The sequence below is a fragment of the Leptopilina boulardi genome, unplaced genomic scaffold (genome assembly GCF_019393585.1).
Source record: "Leptopilina boulardi isolate dan_hultmark-lab unplaced genomic scaffold, ZJU_Lbou_2.1 LbouV2_80, whole genome shotgun sequence".
NCBI classification, from domain to species: domain Eukaryota; kingdom Metazoa; phylum Arthropoda; class Insecta; order Hymenoptera; family Figitidae; genus Leptopilina; species Leptopilina boulardi.
This window is the reverse complement of record NW_026138028.1, coordinates 321,269-345,276: the sequence shown is the minus strand read 5'-3', so window position 1 is coordinate 345,276 and position 24,008 is coordinate 321,269. Positions and strand designations below refer to the sequence as shown.

The window sequence follows — 24,008 nt, the reverse complement described above, 5'->3', positions numbered from 1 at the left end:
ATTCAAAAGTGTCAAAAATGGACATATATATATGTTTTTTGGAAAAAGAATAATTATAGAGTATTTTTCTACTTTTTTTTGGAAATTGTTTTTCTATGTAAAAGTTCAGTTTTTTGAAAATTGTTTATGTAGATTAGAGAATTTTTTAAAAGTTTCTATTCGAAATTAGATTCAATATATTTCAGGAAATTAGAAGTGTTTATTTTCTTTATTAAATATAAATTTTTATCATGAACATTATATGAAATTAGAAAATTTTATATATCTAACGAAGTGGAAATTTTTTATGTATCATTTTTTTTAAACTTTTGTTTATAGAGGTTAAATATTCCAAAGGGATAAATATTTAGAAAAGGTCAGAAAGAGAGAGAGAGAGAGAGAGTGAAAGAGAGAGAGAGTAAAGGAGAGATTAGATATGTACATGAATTAAGAAATTTTTTTTTGAGATTCCAACGAAATTTCGGAAACTGTGCAAGTTTTGTTTTTTTTTTAAATTAATTTTTAGTCGAGTAAAACTTTGGTCTCTTATTTCTCGTGAAAAATTTCATGGAATTTCCAATTTCATTATATTATAGATAATAATAGTAATAATAATAATAATTATTATTATATAATAAATTTAATTTTTTATCCTTAAAACTTGAAATGAACTAAAATTAACAGAATATTAAAATGAATGCTTTTTTTTATAGAGAATTTTTTTTTAGTTTTGTATTTTATCATTTACTATTTTTTTTTATTTATATTATTATTATTAAATTAAATCTTACATTTATTTCCTTTTTTACGATAGTTTTCTAACTACTCTTTGCAAAATTTGATGAAATTTTTCACGTAAAAATTTTTAATCGATGCACAGTAACTTTTTTTTTTTTTTTTTTAAAGTAACCATTATCAGAGGCAAAAAATACTCGATATAGAATCAGAGAGAATAGAGTCTTCACAACGAGAAAAGAGTGTACATTTTTCATTCTTTAAACAATTGAAAAAAATAATCGTCGAGTATTTTTTACTTTTTTTAAAGTTTTCATTGGTCGAGAGAAAGTTGAAAGTTGCGATTTTTAGGGGGAGATATATAATATGGAAAAGAAGCTTCTTCGATGCAAGCCCATAAAAGTCTCGATTTTTTTTAAAAGCGTGTTTTATAACTCTAGTTGTAAGAATAAATATAATCCTCTAAAGTTTATACAAGGAAGTGTGTAAGTTTTTTTTTTAGATTTTTACAAGTTACAGTTGGGAATATTTTTTATAGTTTTTTAAGTAGGTATTAGAGTAAATATATCATGTACGATACAAGAGCAAAAAAAGGAGTAATAAAAAAAATGAAAAAAATTAAGAAAAGAAGAATTCAAAAAAAGCTTTTTTTTATTAAAGCGGCAGTCGATATCCGGAAGATAAACTATTATATGGTCGATTAATAGTCTTTTATCGATACTAAATCCACACTCTATTGCACTTTTCAGCCTTTGCCTAGATTCACATTTATTATTATTATATAGAGGTATATATACTAATGTATACCAAAAAATTCTACATAACTATAAGTCAAAGTCTTTGATTTTTTTAAAAATATTTTCTCTTGTATTTTTATCAAATTATAAATTCATATTATAGCTGAATATTAAAATTGATGTATTTTTTATTATTATTATTGTACCATCCAGACTGTGGATTCTCGCTTTATTCTTCATTTAAGACGGAAAATATACATAGAGGAAAATAGAGTGAAAGAGGAGCAGAATATTAGAAGTTTCTTGCAAATTGGAAATTTTCTAAAATATTTAATTCGCGATTAATTATTAACATCGTAAAATTTATAGATACTTTTCAAATTTGCATTTTTTTTGCCACAATTCAATTTTTAAAAAAATTATATTTATTAAAAAAATATATTTAAAAAAATTTCGATTTTTTAATAATGATAATTTTTATTTTATATTATAAAATTTCTTATAATAATGATAAAAGAAATTATTTACCCTCACATAAAAAAATATATGCCACAAAAGGTTAAATTAAATTTAAAAAATAAAAAAAATCATTTGTTAACATTGCAGAAACATCAAAATTCGCATTCGAAATTCAAATTTATTTAAATTTCATTTTAATCAAATGCAAAACTCGAACATTTTTATGTAAAATTGTAATTGTTGTTTGAAAAAGGCATTTATTATTTTTGTTTTCTTTTAATTCGTAAATTTTCCATTTATTTAAAAAAATATAGCGAAGGCAAAGAAAAAAAAATGTCCTGTTTTTTTTCTCCCCAAAAAAGATGGTAAGAAATAGTTATAAAAAAATGTTATCCCGAGAAATTTACATACAATATTTGATAAAAGTGAAAAAAAAAATCTTTAGAAATTTCCAATTTGCATTTGAATTTTTAAAAAGCAGAGGATTGCGAGTGGAGGCCAAGAATTTTGATCGCGAAGAACGTCAAAAAGTATATAGACGACAATAAATATTCTAAATAGACATATCCAACCGTATAGTGTGGTGGATATAAAAACCTTTTCTCTAAATCTCTAATTATTTTCATTATTTCTCCATATCGCTTCTTTTCTTTATTTCGCTATTTTTTGTATTTATTTCATTTTTTTTAATAATAAATATATTATCGTGTTTCATTTTTTTTAAATTGTTGTTCATCTATTTTGTACACACTTTTTTTGAGCACCTCTATATTTTTTATGTCGAATCTGTTTTATAACCCCCTTTTTTTCCTAAAACGCATATTTTTTTTACAGATTATTGAGCTTTCACTGATTTTAATCCGAGTTGGCTTTAAATGATTCGCAAGTTTTTTTTAAACGATTAAAAAATTACCTCTACTTATAATAAGCGTCCTCTCGCAATTTACGAAAATGTCTCTGTATAAGCGATTATCAAATTCTATTAATAATTAACGTGTTCGATTAATGTGAAATTGGCATTTTTATTAATTATCAATATATTTTTTTTAATGATATTGAAGTTATTAATTATCAATGCTAATTATTAAATTGTTAATTAGTAATTTATTAATTAGTAGTTTGCTAATTGGAAAAATATTAATTAGTAATATGCTAATTAGTAATTTAATAATTAGCAGTTTGCTAATTAGCAATTTATTAATAAGTAATTCTGAATTACTAATTTACTTATTAGAACTTTATTAATTAGTAATTAGCAATTTATTAATTAGTATTACGCTAATTAGTAATTTTGTAATTAGTATTTTTCTAATATGAAATATATTAATTAATAATTTACTAATTAGTAATTTGCTAATTGGTAATTAACTAATTAAGTCAATAGATTAAAAAGAAAAATAATTGCGATCGGGAAAATGATCTTTCACGATTTCAACGGTTTTTTTTTTATTTTTTTGCTCTTGAAAAAAATGTTCTGTTCCACATTTCTCATCTTAAATGCTGTTTTTTTTCTATAACGGACTGTTATTAATTAAAGCTAGCATTACTAAACTGTCCAAAAATGAGGACAAACAAAGCGGATATGCTCCTCTTACAATCAGTACTGCCTTAAAAATGACTCAACGAGTTATTTGTTTATAACATTACTTGCGTCGCGTTTCTAAAAAAATAATTATATAGACCAATTTTTTTTAATTATTGGTCTTTTTATTCTCTTTTCTAAAAAATGGCGGATCTCGCGTAAAAAATCTCACAATAAATTCACTGCGTTTTCTGGATGCGATCGTTGTATCAAATCGTTGTATTTATATAGCACAATAATAATAATTTTATGGTGTTTTTCTTTTTTTTCTGTATAATAAATAATTTTACTACGAATTTTTTTTTATTTTTTAAAAAGTAATTATTTGCACAATTTGTAAAATAATAAATTTTTATATAAATAATATGACAATGTAAATAAATGCAATCGGAGAAATTATAAAGAAGAAAAATTATTACAAATTAAATATATGGCGTAAATAAATATAAAAAATTTGTCTTTAATAAATAATTTTACAAAAAATGTTTTTTAAAATAAATAATTAGTTGCTAAATCGACGACAAAAATTTTGCTAAATAAATAATATGACTAGTTAAAAATTTTAATTAATTAATTAATTCATTGACTTTTTTAAAAAATTTTTTTCTTTATAAATAAATTAGTGACTAGTTTTTAATAAATATATCAATCAATGAATTAATAATTAATTAATTTTTGAAAAATTTCGCTAAATAAATATAATAATGACTAGTTAAATAAATACAATCAATGGTTATTGTTAATTAATTTAGTAAACTAATAAATAAATTATTTTTAATTTAAATTAATGATTAATTTAAATAATGATATATTAAATTAATTAACAGAATTAAAAAGAATAGTCGTGATGATGACAATGACAAAATCATATAATAATAATAATTGCTCTCGTATTTACAAAAAAAATGACGTTTTTCCGATGTTTATTTTATTATTATTATTTTTTTGCCAAAAAAATTTAATAAAAATCAAAGATCAATTATTTATTGCTCATCGCGATTTCTTTTATTTAAAGTAATAATATTGCATTAATGTCTAAAATCTATCTTTTGAATTTGTAATTTTTTTTCTCATTCTCACAATTTTTTTTTTCTTTTGCACTTTCTCGCGCGATTAAATGAAAAATCCGGCCTCAGGATATTTATAAAAAAAACAATATATTTTTCTCAGGAGTCTCGGGACCTTTTTTCCTATAATATTTTTTTTTCTCTCCCTCGCAATCATCTTTGTATATAACAATTTGCATTTTATGTATAATATAAACACAGTTATTTTTTCGATTCAGAAGGCAAGATCAAACTTTTTTTTTTGGTTTGATATACAAAAATTGTTTTTTTATCTCTATTTTATAAGAATCTAAGACGAATTTTTGAGTATTCGTAAATTTTGAGCACATGAAAAAGAACTATCAAAATTTTTTTTAATATTAATTTTGATAGTTTTTCTCATTGAGTATTTTGTATTTTTTTTTTCGTTTATACAAACACATTCGACATATAGAAATTTATCACAAATTTTTTAATGCCCTAAAACTACAATTCTGGTATAATATTAAGAATATAATATAATTGAACATCACAAAACGTTTTTTTTTTTTTATTGAGTATTACAATTACCATTGTTAATTATATTTTTTCTTTGCTATTTAAATGGTAATTTCATTATTTTTGGTGTTTCTCTTAGTCTATCAAAAAAAGTGTTTTTCGAATAAATTGGTACCGAGACTCTTGAGGTTTTTTAACAAACAAAAAATTCTATAAAAAAAATTAAAAGCTTATAGCGGCGAATAATTTACCTACTGTACATGCAGTGATATTATTTCTTTTTTTTTTGTTATTTAGCTTTATAAAAGTTTGGTTATAGGAGATCACCGGTGAGATCATTGTCACTTTTAGCAACTTGGCGCGATCTCGAAGCTTCAACGATTTAAGATAGCAATATTGCCTCCCTTTTTCGCAACTCGAATAATTTAATTTTTAATTTTTTGTTCCTAAAAGAAAAAAAGATTCTTTTTATCGTCAAAATTTTTTAAAATTTCATTTTTCTAAAAAACAAAATTGAAAATATTTCAACTAATATATTTATAAATAACAGTACAAATTAATTAATTAATTTTCGAAAATTGAAAAATTAAATTATGTGAGTTGTAATATTTAAAAAAAATTAAAAATATTCCCCTCCCCCCCTCAAAAAAGGGAGACACAACTGTTGAATGTCATGCCGAAGCTATAATAATAATAATAATAATAATAATTATATCATTTACATTGTAATCGGAATATGTTCGATGTTCGCAAAAATCTATGTTTATATAATTCGTTGTGTCGAAACATTGCTTTGACCATACGTGTTTTGTCACCTCATATTGCTCGCTAAAAAATATGTGGTATAACAATATATATATATATATATTATATCATATATTATTATATTATTTATAAGCCCAATATTCAAAAATTGTCATCTAAATTAATCGCGTGTACGTATCGTCGGTTAATCACTCATTTATACGTGTTTAAAATTGTGTATATGAATTTTCTTTCATTACATTATCCAATCAAAAAAAAACTATCAAAACGTTCGAATTTTTTTTAAACTTTTGAATTTCTTTTTCTTTTTTTTGCATTTTCATGAAAAAGATGATAGAAATATTATTATTGATAAGGACTAGGCACAATTTTTTTTTTGTTTCGCAAATTGAAAGTTTTTATAATTAATATCTTCAATTACTGGTAGTTTATAAATTGATATAGCTTTATGTTAATTAATTGATAGCTTCAATAACTAAAAAATACACCATCATTTACAATTTCAAATTTTGATCAAAATTTTGAAACTACAATCATTTGCATTATTGTAAATAACAATATTGGTCGAAATGTGGATCATTTCAATTAAATTGATCAATTAAATTTGAGCTATTAAATTAATTGCCAATTAATTTCTTGTCAATTTTGTAAAATTTACTACCATTTTCAGTTATAAATGTCATGGCAAATCATTAAAATTCTATTCTCCCTTTTGAAAGAAATAAAATTAACATATTTTTTCACCTTGAAAATGCAAATCTGGAAAAAACAAATCCGAACGATTGTTCTATAGAGTAGTATATGAAACGAACGTTTGTCAAGCTCTCGAATGAATTGTCGCGTACTTGTAATCAAGACAATGGATTAAATCCAATTTCCCTAGGATCATAACAATGAAAATCGAAAACTGAACCAATAACCGAACGATTCGGGAATTGGATCTCGCGTGACTAGAAACCGTACTATAATAAACTATCGTATAGATATATTTTATAATCGACTAGAGTGACTAGAATGTATGTATGTATGTGAATGTCTGTATAGACGTCAAACCGTTTGACGACGTTTTTTTTGTATTTTCTTTTTTTGTATATACCTTAAACATTACTGGACGTTTCATTATAATTAAGGATAATTTCTCTTCTACTGGTACTGGCACTTTTACTAATTATTCTACGGCAAACCTTTCCCATATTAATGAGTATTCTTGTTGATTTTTCCCCTGGAATTCTGGGCAGTTGAATTGTTGTTGTCTTCGTCTCTGCTAGCTGCATGAGATACCTTCGTCAAATTCTTTCTGCTACAATCCACGATTATTTGGTAGATTACTGTTACCATGCTGCTGCTGCTGTTGTACATCATCCTCGCGCAAACATGCCGATTCCAAATGTTTATTTAAATAGGATTTTAGAGCAAATGTCTTATGGCAGCGTGAACATTCGTAATTTTTATCGGCCGAATGAGTTTGCATGTGGGCTCTTAAATTCGAACGATCGGCAAATGCCTTACCGCAATGGGCACAACCGTATGGTTTTTCGCCAGTGTGACTTCGAAGATGTCCCTGCAATAGCCAGGGACGTGAGAACATTTTCCCGCATACACCACAACTGTGCGCTAATTTATGTGTTAATACGTGCATTGCCAATGCTGGCATACTCACGTATGCCTTGCCACAGTGAATACATTTTTTTGCCGATTGTGAATCGAGACTACGATGCGTTTGTTTGTGTCGTGATAAATTTGATGATGTCGCATATTGTTTGCCACATTCGGTGCATGTGAATTTTGGCTTTTCGGGTTGTTCGGGTTCTTTCTCGGGTACGGCGGCACTGCTTGAACGACGTTTTGAGCGTCCATCGGAAACAAAAAATGCCTCATATGTATAGGCAACGGTTTTATTAGAATTGCTCGAATTTTCATCGTTCGATTGTTGTTCGTGACGCTCCTGTTGAGGGAGATTATGAGGGGAAACGAGAACGGATACTGGAATGGGAATTTGCGATGGGATTTGAGATGATTGAGGTGCTGGAGGAACAGGAGGAACGGAAGGAGGAGGTGGTGGTGGCGGTGGTGGTACGGCAGATGGAATGGTGTGAATGAAAACTGAATGATTAGGAGCAGCTGGTGAGGCGCTAAGGTCGAGAATTGCCTGAGCTGCTGAGAGATCTTCTTCGGCAGATGTTCGAATCTCGGAGGGTTGAAGGCTGTAGGGTCGGTAGATGTCCTTCTTTTTTGGTGGCAGGGAGAGAGCTGTGCCAGTTGAGGTGAAACACATTGAGAGACTTTTACGTGGTGGTAGAGTGAGTGATTGGAGATTTGAGTTGAGCTGATGTTCCAAATGATGTGACGAAGGAGGTGGTGGTGGTGGTGGTGGTGATGGTGCCACTGGCCTCGCCAATTCAGCTGCTGAACGAAGGGTGGCGTACTTTGGTGGCTCCTCATGATTGATCCAGGCCTCGTGCGTGTAACCTGGAAACGAAAGTTCATGTTAGGCTTTCGGGTTAGTTGTACAAGGACCTATATATTCATTTATACATATATATTGGAGAAGATGGACTAAATTAAGATTCTGGGCCAACCGCAGAGATGGATTGTTGAATTGCACTCAAATAATTGGCTCAACTGATAACGTTTATTCGAGTGTGGGAATTTTAATTAGCCTTCTTTCGTTTTTGATGAATTCGTTTGTATTACTAATCTGGTTTAATTACTTGATAATCTTTTTGCGATATGATAAAAAAAACTTGTTGCTGAAATTACCACAAATTCTTTATAATTTTTGTCTCTAAAATCTCATTTAGTAAAATCAAATCCGTTAGTTGTGAAAAATAAAGAGGTTTAAAATTCAAGTACTGATGGTCTCTAGTGTGGAAGATAATTTATCTCGAAATGTCAGTTTAATTAATTATTTCTTATGAACAAGTTGGTGTAGTTGATAAGTAAATCTATTTAAGATGATAAACAACTTGTTGCTGAAATTGACTAACAAATGTTTGCTTCTGATCTACAACTTCTTCATGATAAATTTCTTCTATATTCTATGTTGCAACATATAACATTTACCCCAACAGTACATCTCTAAATTTCGGTTGTAAAATACTAAAATAAATTTATAGATGATCTAAATTTGTACATCTTTTTTTTTGTTGATAAAAATGAGTCAAACCCTCTAGGTTCATTCAAAGAGGGGTGATTCATGTGCATTCTCACATTTATGGCTATGTGTCATGTAATCCAAAATTATAGGAAAATACCAACCCCCAGAGTAAACCGGGAAATAAAGACATCTGCTTCCTTATTGCCATCAAAGTTTCCCTACCCTCCCCCCTAAAAAAAAGAAAATTGTTGCTGACAATTTGAGAAAATCAGAGGGGTTTCTTTTTTTCCAAATAGCAACAATTACCATTTACATATTTATGATTATATTAATATAGAAAAAGGAAATCGAAATGACTCATGCTTTCAATTATTAATTATTATTTAATTATGGTAAATTGAAAACCTGTGCCTTTTTTTGATGGATTAGTCTGTATGACATAAAATTTCAAATAAGGGTGCGCATTTAGACGGCTGCCGAAAAGTAAATTGATGCATTTGTAATATATTTAAGGGTCATTGACCGTAACCGTTGTGACAGTTGTTTCTTCCCTCCATCCATTTGTAAAAAGACACCTTTCGGGTTTTTAATTTTTTACAATTATTTGAAAATAGAGAAAAAAGTTAAAATCTTCAAGAAAGTAATCTTAAAAAGAATCTTATTGGATTTGAAGTCGATTTAATTTCTAATTCAAGTTCAACTTGAATTGCTTTTGGACATTCTCGAATCTCAAGTTCGTGAGCAATGTCATTAAATGAAAATAGCAAGGTCCTTTTCACCTTTACTTTTCTTTTTTATTTTATTTAAAAAGAACAATTGCGAGAAGGTATTCCCATATCTGGAAATTGGATTGCTCATTTCCTAAAGCTTCTCGTATATATACGGAATCTAGAGAAGTCATATTATAATAAAAAAGGAAGTTATTTGAATTCAAAAATTTTTGCAAGAGGGAAAAATTATTTATACAAAAAATAAATAGGCAAGAAAGAAATCTGCTTTTTGGAGAATCTTTTTTAGCACTTTGTCGAGATTGACGATTTGCGTTTATTATCTCTTTTTAGAAATATTCCCCCCTGAGGCTCTCTCTCTCTGTCTCTTTCTTTCTTGAATTCACCACTGGTTGCTCGGTAATAGCAAGCTATATCTACATCATTTCCTGCAACGAACAGTAGCAGCTGTTTGTGCCATGTGCGAGTAGAGCGCAGGAAAACCACCAGACGAAAAGCGAAAAATATAGATACAATACATATATTATATATGTATGCGTCGAACATAATCTCTCGGAATCTGTTGCACATATCGCACGCCACATATATTGTGCATAGATAGTAAAATGACGCCTAGACACTGATAATATCGTGTTCAATGGCTTTAACAAGTTTAAATGCCATGGCTAATAGTTATATGTTGTCAGATTTCAGAGTTCAAATATAATCTGCCGGCTTTCGACATATATGAACAGAAATAGAATTGCCAATATATTATTTGTGACTCTGAAGAAGCAGATCTAAGAGAAAAAATTATAGGTTTTCTGTATTTTGATTATAAAAATCGTTAAATTACGTTAAATCAATTTTTATTTTGCATATAAAAATTTAAACATCAGAGAGATGATTTTGTTTTGTTTATTTTTACTCTAAAACTATCATAAACATAACCTTTTTTTTCTTAGACGCAAATAAAAGAATTTTCATAAAACTGAATTAGATATAAAAAAAAGTGTTTGTTTAAGAATTTGAGATTGCGGTTTTTTGTTGTACTTAATTTGAAATGTTGTTTTTTTATTTGTTTGCGATGATAGAGAGGGAAATTCTCAAAGTTCGAAAAAGGGAAATCTGATCGTTTAGTGCTTTGGAAACTGTGTGTGTGTGTAGTAAATCAGGAAAAACAAAAATTTTTTTCCCCTATCGATCTCATATTGTACATATATATACGTCCATTATATTGGCTGAAGTAAAAGGAAGTCAACAGTAGATGTTTCTGAACGTGAATTTCATCAGCAAAAGGGAAAGAAAATCGATAAGAACAGATAGTGCATGACAGTGTTGTTTTTAGAGATATATCTCCGTCTTTCTTCGATTTACCCTCTTCTTTTTTTATTATTAATATTATTATTTATTATATTGACTTAAATCACCAAAGATTCAATTTCTAAGATACATTTATATATATGTTTGAAAACCGATATATGAAAAATGTTAAATAATTTTTTTTACCTTTAAAAGTATTAAAAAAGAAAACAAACATTTAAAAATTGTTTTTTAACATTAAAAATAAATTTGAACATTTAAAAAATTTTGCTCGTTAAAAAAATGACGTTTGCCGCATTAAAAGTGATTTTTATCATAAAAATTGTGTTTCAAAGAATCGTAAAATTTATAATTCAGAAGAAGTTTAAAAAGACAATTTCACATTTTTCCTTGATGGTCTTTAAAAAAGCAAATAAGAAAAGTTCGGCTTTTTTTTATCAAATGCTCGATTGGTATAATAAAAAATAATAATGACGCAATAAAATTTTATTTTCAAGAGATGACAATTGAATGATAGGCAATTTGTAATATATTATGGTGAATATAAAATTTTGACATTTTTTTCACCCCGCAAACAAAAATATTTTGTCAACTAATAACTTATATATTCATTGATAGGGATATAGAAAATAAAGAGGAATGAACTTTCCCTAAAAAATATTATACGAGACTAAACTATCTTCCACTATATTTTTTTTCTCCCCCACTGACTAAAAGAAAAAATGAATTATTCTTAACAGCTCTTTTGTATTATACATATGTATTCTTAAGAGATGTTTTTATCAAGTGGCAATAATTTTATACGATTAATAATCCTCCATTGACAAATATTAATAGTAAAAAAAAAAATATATTTTTTTTACCCTTGTTTTTTTATCATTTTTCTTATTTTCTTTAATAACACTTTTTGTAAAAAATAAAACAAGATAAATATATAACGTGTTCTCTAAAAAAAGGGACCTAAGAGGCAAAAAATTATAGGTTATGTTAAATGTTTACTGAAAAATTTTGTCTAGTATTAAATAATAAATCATTGAAAATAAAAAAAAATTATAAAAATTAATTACTTTTTGATTGTTTTTGATTAGTTTCGAAAAGTGTGAAGTGATTTTCATTAAAAAATGATAAACCACTTGTTGTATATGTTCGTTATCAATTTTCGTGTATTTTTTTATGTCACGTTATGTACAAAAATACCACCGGTGATAATGGGTTGTGGCATGAACGACTATAAAGAAGGAAAAGCAGTCGTATCGATATCCATGAATATTTTACGCTACACTTTTAGCGAAGCAGGAACAAGATATAAAAAGATACTTGCTATCAAAGTAATCGAGAAACTCAAACAGGTTGTACATGACAAACACTATTTTTACACTTAAACTGAACTATACTTATAAATATGAAAAATTATTATAATGTCCCCTAACGAAACTTTATTTCTTTATAATTCGATAATTTTCTCACAAAATAGAAACAATTATTATTAACGAGAATTTATTTAAAAAATATTTTATTTTTTAATTAAAAGAATTTGTCTATTTTTTCATCAGTTTTTCAGTGTTAAAATGATATAGTTTTGAGATATTAACTTATAAGATAAAGTATGATAATTCTTACCACGCAACCATGCAAAAGCTGCACTCGCGGATCGAAGACAAAGAGTCCATACAAAGATGCATTACGTGACAAAAGGGGCGCAAAGACACTTCGATTGGTCTCTAATAACGCTTGTTGACGAATAAAAACTGTTGCATTTTTACTAATATTTTTTTACGCTCGAAAAAATCTCTTAATGTCAATAATAATATAATAATAATTACTCAATTGGTAATCGAAATGAAAATTAATTTATAATTTATTAGACTTAAAAAACTTATTTTTAAATTAAAATTATTTTTTTTTCTATTAATACATTCTATTTAATTGATTAATTAAACGTCAAGGAGGGGCTGTTATATTATGACTGTACAAAAAACCACCTTATTCGAAAATTTGCATATTCTTCAAGTTTGTTCTCTTTCAATTTATTTTCTTTTTTGTGCCAGGGGTTTCTTTTTCAACTCCCTTCCAAACTTAACTAAACTTTTTTCACCAAAATTTTAGACTGAAGCTATAAAACTCGATTTCAGAACAGAAAAGTCAAATATTGACAGAGCTCAGGAAGCTTGAAAAAAAGTTTTGAAAAACTTTTTATTGTATGCTTGATTATATAAGAAAATTTCCAAGTTTCACTTACACTTTATAAAACGGATTCTAATAATTTTTTCTTTCTAAAAATTTTCTCTAATATATTGATTAATTTTTTTTTCAATTCAAAAATAAAAATTAATTTTATAATTATAATTAATTAATTAATTATAATTATTATTACACAATTGTTTAAAGTATTTTTTTTAAATTCCATATAAAAAAGTTAATTTACAAAATGTGAGGAAAATTATCAACGACAATGCAATAACTTGCATTGATTTGCATATATTCTGTTTAAAAAGGGAAGTGTGCATTATTCATCAAAAGTGCACCCAGAATACATTGTGTGTTTACACAAAGCGTATGTAAAATAATAAATATACCATATTCATTCAGAAATTAATAGTGTTATCCGCGACAATAATGCGAAAGTAATTAATATTAAAATCATATTTATCCGCGAGTGATTTCAAAAAAGACAAAAGGAAATTTTATCGCGAATAAAAAATAATACAATTAATAAATATATATAAATAATGTAAAAAAATTATTGAAAATTAAAAAAAATTTAAATATTTAAAAAAGTAAAAAAATTTATTAAAAAAAATAAATTTAATTTACAAAATATGTTCATGTACCGTAAATTGAATAATTCACTTTCTTGTAAAATAAAAAAAAGAAGAGGTATCCTGACATTGTCTAATATTTCAAGAAGTAATATTTTTTCTTCACTTATCAAAAATATCCACGAAAGCCAGAGCAATCCCATAATTCATCCGCATTTTATATTTTTCCCCATGGGCACTTGGTCCCTTCTCAACCCCCATCATCCTCCTCCAACAGCTCATTTGTATAGTCTCAAAACTTCCCCGTCACAACTTTATATATATATTCCATACTGCGTGCGGAAAAAGTTACCCTTCATGTATAGGGGGAAAAAAATAAAAAAGCAACACCTTTTAAAATGATTCCCAAGAAAAAATATATCGAATTTATAATAATAAAAAGTGACGATCAACAGGCCAATTTATATAAAATGTTTTTTCTTAGATAAAAGCAAAAAAAAAAAAAAATACTGAACTATTTTTTTTACAATCTAGAAGTAAATAAAAATGATTGTCAACGTTCAAAAAGTAAAAATAATAAAATTTCTATATGAAATATATTGTATTTCTCTGTGTGTAAAGAAAAAGTTGAAAAACATATATATACACGAATTTGCTGGAGTTTAAAGAAAATTGTAAAAATTCAACTCACGCCCACATGTTCTCTAAAGGGTGTGGCTCTCACTCGGAGAATCCGCGAGTTTAAAGGAATCGAATTCCGCACTTTTATCTTCCAATGTGTGATTATTATTTTTTTTATTTGGAATTTTATTTTTTTCACAACCGCTGTCATGCTTTGATATATAAAATTTTTGTTTATTTTATTAAATATGTTTTTTTTTTAAATTTTGATGCCACGGAATATAAAATTTTCGCACTATACTAATCGAATTCAATTGGGGTTCCTTCAATTGTAAATAATACCAATATTTTCGGTACTATCAATTTTAGTTATCTCAAATTTTATAGGTACTATCAATTGTAATTAACACCAATTTTAGGTACTCCCAATTTTGTGATATTATTATTATATTTAGATATATAATAATATTATTATAATATTAATTTTTAATTGATAATTTTTCAACTTTTTTACTATTTAAAAATGACGTTAGAATATCGAAATAATTTATTATTAATGGGAGAATATACATAAAAGCTAATGGTATTTATAGATGATATCAACTAGATATTCCATTTTGATAATAATATGAATTAGCTCCGTAAAAAAATATTTAAATTGAACATAAAATATAAAGGACATTTTTTTTTGTTATAACTATATTTATAACAGTTTTATAATATTTTATGTTTCTCTGAATATATTATATTGTATTATAACGATTTAATCGAATACATGCGGTGTACATATTTGTGAGACAATTTTGTAAAAATTATAATTTCTCGTATAATTTTATGGCCTTTGGTTATATTTATGTATCGGGTAATATCCCGAAAAAATGAACCCTCTGTGAACTATATACGCGAGGAAAAAGTTGCAATATATAGTTATATATATTTCATGCTATTTTACTGATAATTCCAGTAAAGAGTCTGGGCATGAAATATTACTGAAATAATAATAAATAAATTTCCCCACTATACATATATATAAATGCTCTAAATGTAATAGGACTATTTTCAAGATAAATTTTTAACGTTCCAGATTTCTGCGGAGAGAAAATTACCATTTCTCAAGTAGAAAATATATAAATTCGACATACACCTTAAGATAATAATATTGATTTATTTTGAGAAATCTAAATAATTTGATTTTTTTTCTAAAAAAAAATAGATGGGAATTATAATCGTATTAACATTCAAAATCATCATTTATAATTATATTAAAATCTTTTGGAATGAATTGATTTAATTTGTATATTTCATCCCTGTGTTTACATCGAAATATAAAGGTAGGGTCATAAACAATATGGCCTGTGAAAATCCCAAGGATAATTAAATCAGTTGCAATTCGTGTATTGACCTGTTAGGACGCGATCAACATATAATTTTAAAAATAAAACATTTATTTTTCTCCGGGAGTGTTCGAATTTTTTAAAATCGCGATCGCTTAAATCTTTAAAAAGAGTACTTTTTTAAATGTCCGTTTTCGGGAGTGTTCGGAAATTTTTTAAATCGCGTGTGTTTACAACAGATCTGATACATCTAATTTTTTTCCACAAATAAAAATTTATTACTATATTTTTTTATATATTAAGAATATAAAACAAATGAAAAGGAAACTTTGAGGAAAATAATTTATGAATTATTATTTTTAATATAAATATTTTATTAATGCAAACTTCTTTATTGAAAGAAAGAAAATTTAATTGAAAAAAACTCACTAATAAATCAACATTAAATGAACATTTGTTAAATGAAATAATAAAACGTATACCTTGAACAATATAATACAATGTTCAAGGAAAATATTAAAGTGAATTTCCGGATAATAAATCCTTTATTGCAAAAAAAAATAGATAAAATTTTTATATATATGAATTTCTTGGAAAATCCTTTTTATATATCAGAAAATAAAAAGTTTGCAACATGAATAATTAATATAATATTTTTTAAATTTTGTTTTACCACGCGGAGAAAGAAATTAGTTGTAACTAAATTTTGATTGTAACCAAATTTGTTTTGATTATCCTAATTAAATTTTGATTGAAACCAGATTTCTTGTAATTGTCCTGACAAAATTCTGGTTGATATAAAATTTCTAATAAATTATTAAATTTTTTTCGGTTATCCTAAATTTTGATTATGAATCCAATGTCTTTAGAGTATCCCAGTTAAATTTTTAATCATAAAAGGGAATTAAAATTTTCCCAGCAGTGAGATAAAATTCGTTGAATTGACAAAATTGTTGATAAATGGGAATTAAAATTTTCCCACCAGAGGGATAAAATCCGTTAAAGTGACAAAAATAAATGGTTGATAAAGGGAAATGAAAATTGCCCAAAGATAAAATCCGTTGAGGAAAAAAAGTGTGAATCTTACCATGATAATAAAGTGCACCAGATGCATTTAGTGGTGGTGGACTTGGAGCAGTTGCACCAGCAGTTGGACTATGTGGGCTCCAACAGGTCTGGGTCCCTTGTCGATTATCAACATCGCCAACAACATCGATTTCCTCCTCCTCATTCTCACTTCTGTCCCTCTTCTCTTGGAGATTGACCTGGTCGCCAACAACAAGACCTCTTCCAATTGCTGCAGTATTATCATCATTATTCTCAGTTGTAATTTCCTGATCATCGTCGACTCTGTCCGGCCATGGATACGCCTTCCATTTTTTTGCCATTAAACACCTTGGCATTCTGATGGTATGAATTTTTTTTAAAATAATGATGAGAACTCAGGTCACGCGGCAGCGCATACACCCGAGCGCAGCAACAGGATGAATCGTCGACGACGACAGTGGCAGCAGCAACAGTACGTTCAGCAACAGGAGCGCCTCGACGCCGGCGTCTACGTTTAACACGCTTTCCGTTAATGAAGAGAAGAAATTTTGTGGCCGGCACCCAGGTCGAGGATGGACATTGGAAAATCGTCATCGGCACTTGACACTTTCTCCATTTTCCGTCACCATTATTATTATTATTATTATTTTTGATAATAAATACACACACGCACACTACACTTGGAGAAGTAAAATTTTGTAAGGCGAAGGGAGGAGAGAGAAAGAGAATGGAGGAGAAGTAACAAATGAGAATCAGAGAGAAATAGAGATAAAAGAAGAAAAAATTGTTGGTGATCCTGGCCCCGTGGTGGCCCTTGCCAGGGATGGGCACTAATAACGCGGAATGGGGCGCGACTGCTTAGCGGTGGCGCTCTCTCGACACTCCGGACCCCAATGTTGCGTCTCTCACCCCTCTGCGCTGCGGCTGACGATGCATATGTGTATAGGGTGGAAATACTTTGGTAGTGGTGCGAGTAGAGACGGGAGGGTGTCGATCCCGCTGCGGGGGAGCCGATTGTATGGACAAATGTTGTTACGAGAGTGTTGGTGGAGAAATTGTCTGGGTGGTAGTTGTGCTTCTAGTGGTGGTGGTTTCGTTTTTGAAGGGGGGTGGAACAACGACAGAGGGATAGCGCACGTCTCTGTTCATGCTCCCTACTTTACAAGTAGGGTTCTCTCTCAAGAGGAAGGGGTGATTTTACACGAGAGGGATGCATTTCTCTTTCTCTATCTTGTTTTCTTTTCTCTCTCTCACTCCTTTACCTTTTTTCTCTCTTTCGCTAAAAAGAGTGAAGGGAAAAAGAGGTTTGCCTCTCTCGCTCTGAGAAGAAGAGTAAGAGAGATGCCCCCTGAGAAGAGGAGTGAGAAAGATGGGAAGAGAGTAAAGGAAAGAAAGACATCTCCCTCTCTTTCCCTAAGAAGAGGAGTAAGAGAGATGGGAAGAGAGTGAAGGAAAGAAAGAGACACCTCTTTCTCTATGAAGAAGAGTAAGAGAGATGAGAAGAGAGTGAGAAAGGTAAGGAATAAGTGAGAAATAGGGGAGGCAGTGGGAGAAAGAAGTTACGAGAATGAGTAAAAGAGAGATAGTATTGGTACTAGGCAAATAGTAGATAGAGAGTAAGAGAGAGGAAAATAGATAGAAGGAGAGTAAGGGAGACATAAAGAGTGAGTGAGGAAGGGGTATAGTAAGAGACAGATAGTAAAGAAAAAAGAGAGGGATATAAATGAGAGAGAGAGAAAATATGGTTTGCCAGCACATGCGCAGGGGTGAAACATCGACCCGACCAGGCTAGGCAACACCTGGTAGTGCCCCACGTGCCACTGTGGGGAGGCAACGCCACTCTATCCCTCTCTCTTTCTCTCTCAAATACGAGTATCGAATATCCCACTGGCCTTTAAGCTGACTGTGTGTCTACTGACCCACGCCAATACGATAGGATCTCCTTCCTGTCGCCTTTTCACATTATTTCCTCTATAGGGCTCATGTCTTATGCAGATTTTCATCATTCCCGTATTAATGACTTGATATTAGGTCCTGTTTATACATACATACAAAATAAGGAAGGGGTAGAAACACACACTCTCTTAAAATTAATGCTCTATCCCTTTTGTCTACTTTCATGAATTTATGAATTAGATTTCAAGTATAGATTGCGTTTTTTTTTTGACAAATTACTTCCAAGCATTTTCAGAAAAAGCTTAAAAACGGATTGATAATTAGAAAAGTAATAGTGTTTTAAAAATTTTTTTTACTAGTTTTAACAGTAAAAATTAATACCCTACGATTGAAATAACGAAACGTGAAAAAATTTTCATGATTTATTTTCTAAAGTAAGATTAATCGACTCGCCATATGAAAATTATGGCCAATGTTTCAAAAAAAAATAAAGGGTGACAAAACCGGTGCTGCGTTCTCGAATCATTATTATATATTATAAAGGGACACAAAAAAAGCGTTACGATAAAAAAAAGGGGAGGCAACCTAAATGGACTGGAAATTTCGTTACGAAGTGTTTGCTGTGACTTTTAAAAGAATCGCTTTCGATATACAAAAGATTCTTTTGAAATTCTTTGATAAATAGAATATTAAGTAGCACATGATCGAGAAAAAAATACTAGAGTATATATTATATATATAAGCAATAAATTAAAAATAGCAAAAATTTTCTCGCTTTTATATAAATTCAAATAAAAAATATATTCCAATTAATTCTTACTGCGGAAAGGTGTATATATGCATTTCAACAGTTAATATTTTTTATATGTAGAATTCCTTGTACCCCACCTCAAAAAAAGACTATAATTTACTAACCAAATAATGGTTTTATACAGTTTTTTCAGTCGTGATGCAATTATCTTCCTTTCTACTGTATCTGCCTATATATACGTGTAACAGAAAATTTTACTGCCAACCAGCAACAATGAAAAAAATTTCATCGATTCATTAAGAAGAAAAAAAAAGTAGAAAAGAATAATTATTTTACCTCAGGAATTAGGTTTCCTTCATTAAAATAGTTATCAAAGTAATTACATTATTTTTCAAATTTTCTTTTATTTATGAAATCAAAACCTTTTTCAGTTGAAACAAAAATATTATTCGTTTTGAAATAATATAGTTTGAAATATTAACAACTAATTGCTATTGATAATTAATTTCTACATTAAAACTATTTCTTTCTGATTAACAACTATTAATACTAACAAAAACAATAATTTTGTTGGTAGTTAAAATAATTGATAACGCAGCTAGTTTGATAAATTAACTGTTATATTTATATAACTTCATTTACAATTCATTCTCCTATTATAGAAATAATAAGATATATAGTGGTATCTTTAATTTCACGCTGAATGTTAAATCTGAAAAATAATTGAATTCACTTCCATCTATGTAAATGTTACAATTAAGTTTTGAGTGTTTATTAATCGCATCCTCCAAGAGGAAAAATATTGTCGCAGGAAGTTACAATTGTATGGGTTTCTTTTTGCTGATTGCGAACTGTGTATATAGTCAATCGATCAATATATATATATATATATAATATACTCTTTTCTCAAGAGGCAAAAAGCGAGGCTTACGTCGATTGGGTTTACTTATACGAGAGAACGCCGCGCGTTATTTACTTTTAGAGAAGGAAACTCTACTGATATGCTATATAGTGTTGAAGATCGGATTTTAAAGCCCGCAGTGCGATTGTATATAGATATAGAAAGAGAGAAAGAAAGAGAGAGATGGGGGATTTTGAACGTGAGAGCTTGCGCCTCTGATACCATTTCCAACAATCAGAGTCTACTTATCGATTTCGTTGATGAGTCCAGTTACCTTCCATTTGCCCACATATTTTTCCAACTATATTTCTTTCAAGGTTCTAATTGAATTTATATATATAAAGACTTTTCTGGGAGGTAACGATTCTTGTCAAATACCTTTTGTAAAATTTGTGCAGAAATTGAAATGTGGCCTTTCCCAGAGAAACTAGCTAGTATCCGACAAAGCTGTTACGCTGTTTCCAACTAATAAAAAAATAACTAAATTAAACTTTTTACAACTCTAAACTAGACAAAAGAAATTGAATTTTCCTTCATTTTTCCTAAAACCAAAGAATAAATGCATTTTTTATGCAATTGTTATCCTTTCGTACTTTCTGCAGATTTCTTTCGATTATATATATATATTGCAGAAAGTTGCGACCTTAGCTGCGCAGAGGCCGTATAACGTATATATAAATAATAAAGGGAAGCTGAGAGATGATACAGAGGTCCCAGGAGATTTTCAATCCAATGAATTTTAATTTCTAAATACTTTTTAATAGTTGATTCGAATGAAAACAACGAAAAATGGGTTTCGATATTATATAATTAAAATTGTTGTTATTTTTTTCTCAAAAAATTGTTCATTAATTTTCGAACATTTTTTGAAATTAAAATAGAAGTTTACAGGAACAAAAATATTTTTTAAACATTAAATAAGTGGGAAAATAGAATGAAACTACGCAACTTGATATAAAAAAAAGTTTATTTTTGAATTTTTCGTTATGATACAAATTTCAACTTTTAAAGTTAATTTTATGTTTTCTTTTTATTTTCACAGAAAGAAGAAAAAGAAACAACGCACATTATTTAGAAAAATATTTTTTTTCCTATACACACCTTCTGCACTAACATTGTAAATATTATAATACAAAGTTTGGCGAGAAAACGCAGGAAACCAGACAAGCAAGCAAGCCAGTAAAGTCAACTACCTGTGGATACCACTTCAGGCAACCCGTAATACACTTCTGCGATCGTGTAACCAACCGCTTGTCCCGCAGGAGTCACCAAAATGGTCTGTAATTATTTCTTTTATAATTATATATGTATATACACACACATAGGTACAGACAGAGAAAATGAGAGTGCGTAAAAAGAGAAAGAATACTAAATACAAACGCGGTTGCCTCGCAAAGGTCAAAATTATGTCAAGGGAAATGGAACAATTTTATTTAAAGCTGCAAAAGCAGTTTATCGCAATTAATCCTTTTCTTTTCATTCCCCACAGCTATTCCCAAGACACTTAATGTCTTACTAAAGTCTCTCTTTTTCAAGGGAAATTTCAGAAAAGTCCGGCAATTATTCTTCAACATACTAACGTCATTAAATATAAAAACAAAACCTAAAATTAATTTTAGTCTAGCTTCAAATCAGTTGATCCAATCAAAAAGTACACCATACATTTTTTGTTCGCAACTCCCGGATTAAGGATTTAGTGTTGTTCTAGTGCAATAACCTCAAAAATTTATATTTTAGAAAATTTTCCGAATTTATTTTTTACTATAGCTCAGCATCCGCTGGACCAATCAAAAAGTGCGCCATAAATTTTTTGTTCGCTACTTTTTCCTAAAGACTTTGGCGGTATTCCCGAACGAGTATCTAGAAAATTTAATTTTTCATCAATTTTTCCAAAATGTTTTTTAGTGCAGCTCAGCATCCGCTGGACCAATCAAAAAGTGCGCCATACATTTTTCGTACGAAACATTTTCCCTAATTTATTGACGGTATTCCGGAACGATTATCTCGAAACTTTAATTTTCAACAATTTTTCCAAAATGATTTTTAGTGTAGCTCAGCATCCGCTGGACCAACCAAAAAGTGCGCCATACATTTTTTGTTCAGAACATTTTGACTATTTTTTTGGTGGTATTCACGAGCAATTATAACGCAAATTTAATTTTTCGAAAATTTTCCGAATTTTTTTTTTAGTATAGCTCAGCATCCGCTGGACCAATCAAAAAGTGCGCCATACATTTTTTGTTCGCTACTTTTTGCTAAAGACTTTGGCGGTATTCCCGACCAATTATCTCGCAAATTTAATTTTTTTAAATTTTTAAAAAAATTTTTATGAGTGTAGCTCAGCATCCGCTGGACCAATCAAAAAGTGCGCCATACATTTTTTGTTCGAGACTCCCGGGTTAAGACTTTGGCGGTATTCCCGATCAATTATCTCGCAAATTTAATTTTTCGAAAATTTTCCACATTTATTTTTTAGTATAGCTCAGCATCCGCTGGACCAATCTAAAAGTGCGCCATACATTTTTTGTTCGAAACTTTTTCCCTATTTTATTGGCGGTATTCTTGAGCGATTATAACGCAAATTTAATTTTTCGAAAATTTTCCGAATTTAGTTTTTAGTATAGCTCAGCATCCGCTGGACCAATAAAAAAGTGCGCCATACATGTTTTGTTCAGAACTTTCTTCTAATCACTATGGCGGTATTCCCGAAAGATTATCTAGCGAATTTAATTTTTTGAAAATTTTTCCAAATTATTTTTGAGTGCAGCTCAGCATCCGCTGGACCAATCAAAAAGTGCGCCATACATTTTTTGTTCGCTACTTTTTGCTAAAGACTTTGGCGGTATTCCCGAACGTTTATCTCGAAAATTTAATTTTTCGAAAATTTTTCATAAATTTATTTGAGTGTAGCTCAGCATCCGCTGGACCAATCAAAAAGTGCGCCATACATTTTTTGTTCGAGACTCCCGGGTTAAGACTTTGGTGGTATTCCCGATCAATTATCTCGCAAATTTAATTTTTCGAAAATTTTCCAAATTTATTTTTTAGTATAGCTCAGCATCCCCTGGACCAATCAAAAAGTGCGCCATACATTTTTTGTTCGCTACTTTTTGCTAAAGACTTTAGCGGTATTCCCGAACGATTATCTCGAAAATTTAATTTTTCGAAAATTTTTCATAAATTTATTTGAGTGTAGCTCAGCATCCGCTGGACCAATCAAAAAGTGCGCCATACATTTTTTGTTCGAGACTCTCGGGTTAAGACTTTGGCGGTATTCCCGATCAATTATCTCGCAAATTTAATTTTTCGAAAATTTTCCAAATTTATTTTTTAGTATAGCTCAGCATCCGCTGGACCAATCAAAAAGTGCGCCATACATTTTATGTTCGAAACATTTTCCCTATTTTATTGGCGGTATTTTTGAGCGATTATAACGAAAATTTAATTTTTCGAAAATTTTCCAAATTTATTTTTTAGTGTAGCTCAGCATCCGCTGGACCAATCAAAAAGTGCGCCATACATTTTTGGTTCGCTACTTTTTGCTAAAGACTATGGTGGTATTCCCGAGCGATTATCTGGAAAATTTAATTTTTCAACAATTTTTCCAAAATGTTTTTTAGTGTAGCTCAGCATCCGCTGGACCAATCAAAAAGTGCGCCATACATTTTTTGTTCGAGAGTTTTTGCTCAATTTTTTGGCATTATTCCCAAGTCATTATCTGGCAAATTTTTTTTTTCGAAATTTTTTTCCCAGTTTTAGTGAGTGTAGCTC

General features: G+C 29.0%; 1 protein-coding gene across 1 annotated transcript; it reads right to left on the bottom strand.

Moving 5' to 3' along the window:
• Positions 1-4,341: 4,341 nt before the first annotated feature.
• LOC127290753 (transcriptional repressor scratch 2-like) lies at positions 4,342-17,963 on the bottom strand. The gene is made up of 2 exons (XM_051319531.1): positions 16,730-17,963; positions 4,342-8,270 (listed from the first exon to the last, which is right to left on the bottom strand). The coding sequence occupies exons 1-2, from the start codon at positions 17,043-17,045 to the stop codon at positions 7,102-7,104; spliced, it is 1,485 nt and encodes a 494-aa protein (XP_051175488.1). The 5' UTR covers positions 17,046-17,963; the 3' UTR covers positions 4,342-7,101.
• Between the last annotated feature and the right edge of the window lie 6,045 nt (positions 17,964-24,008).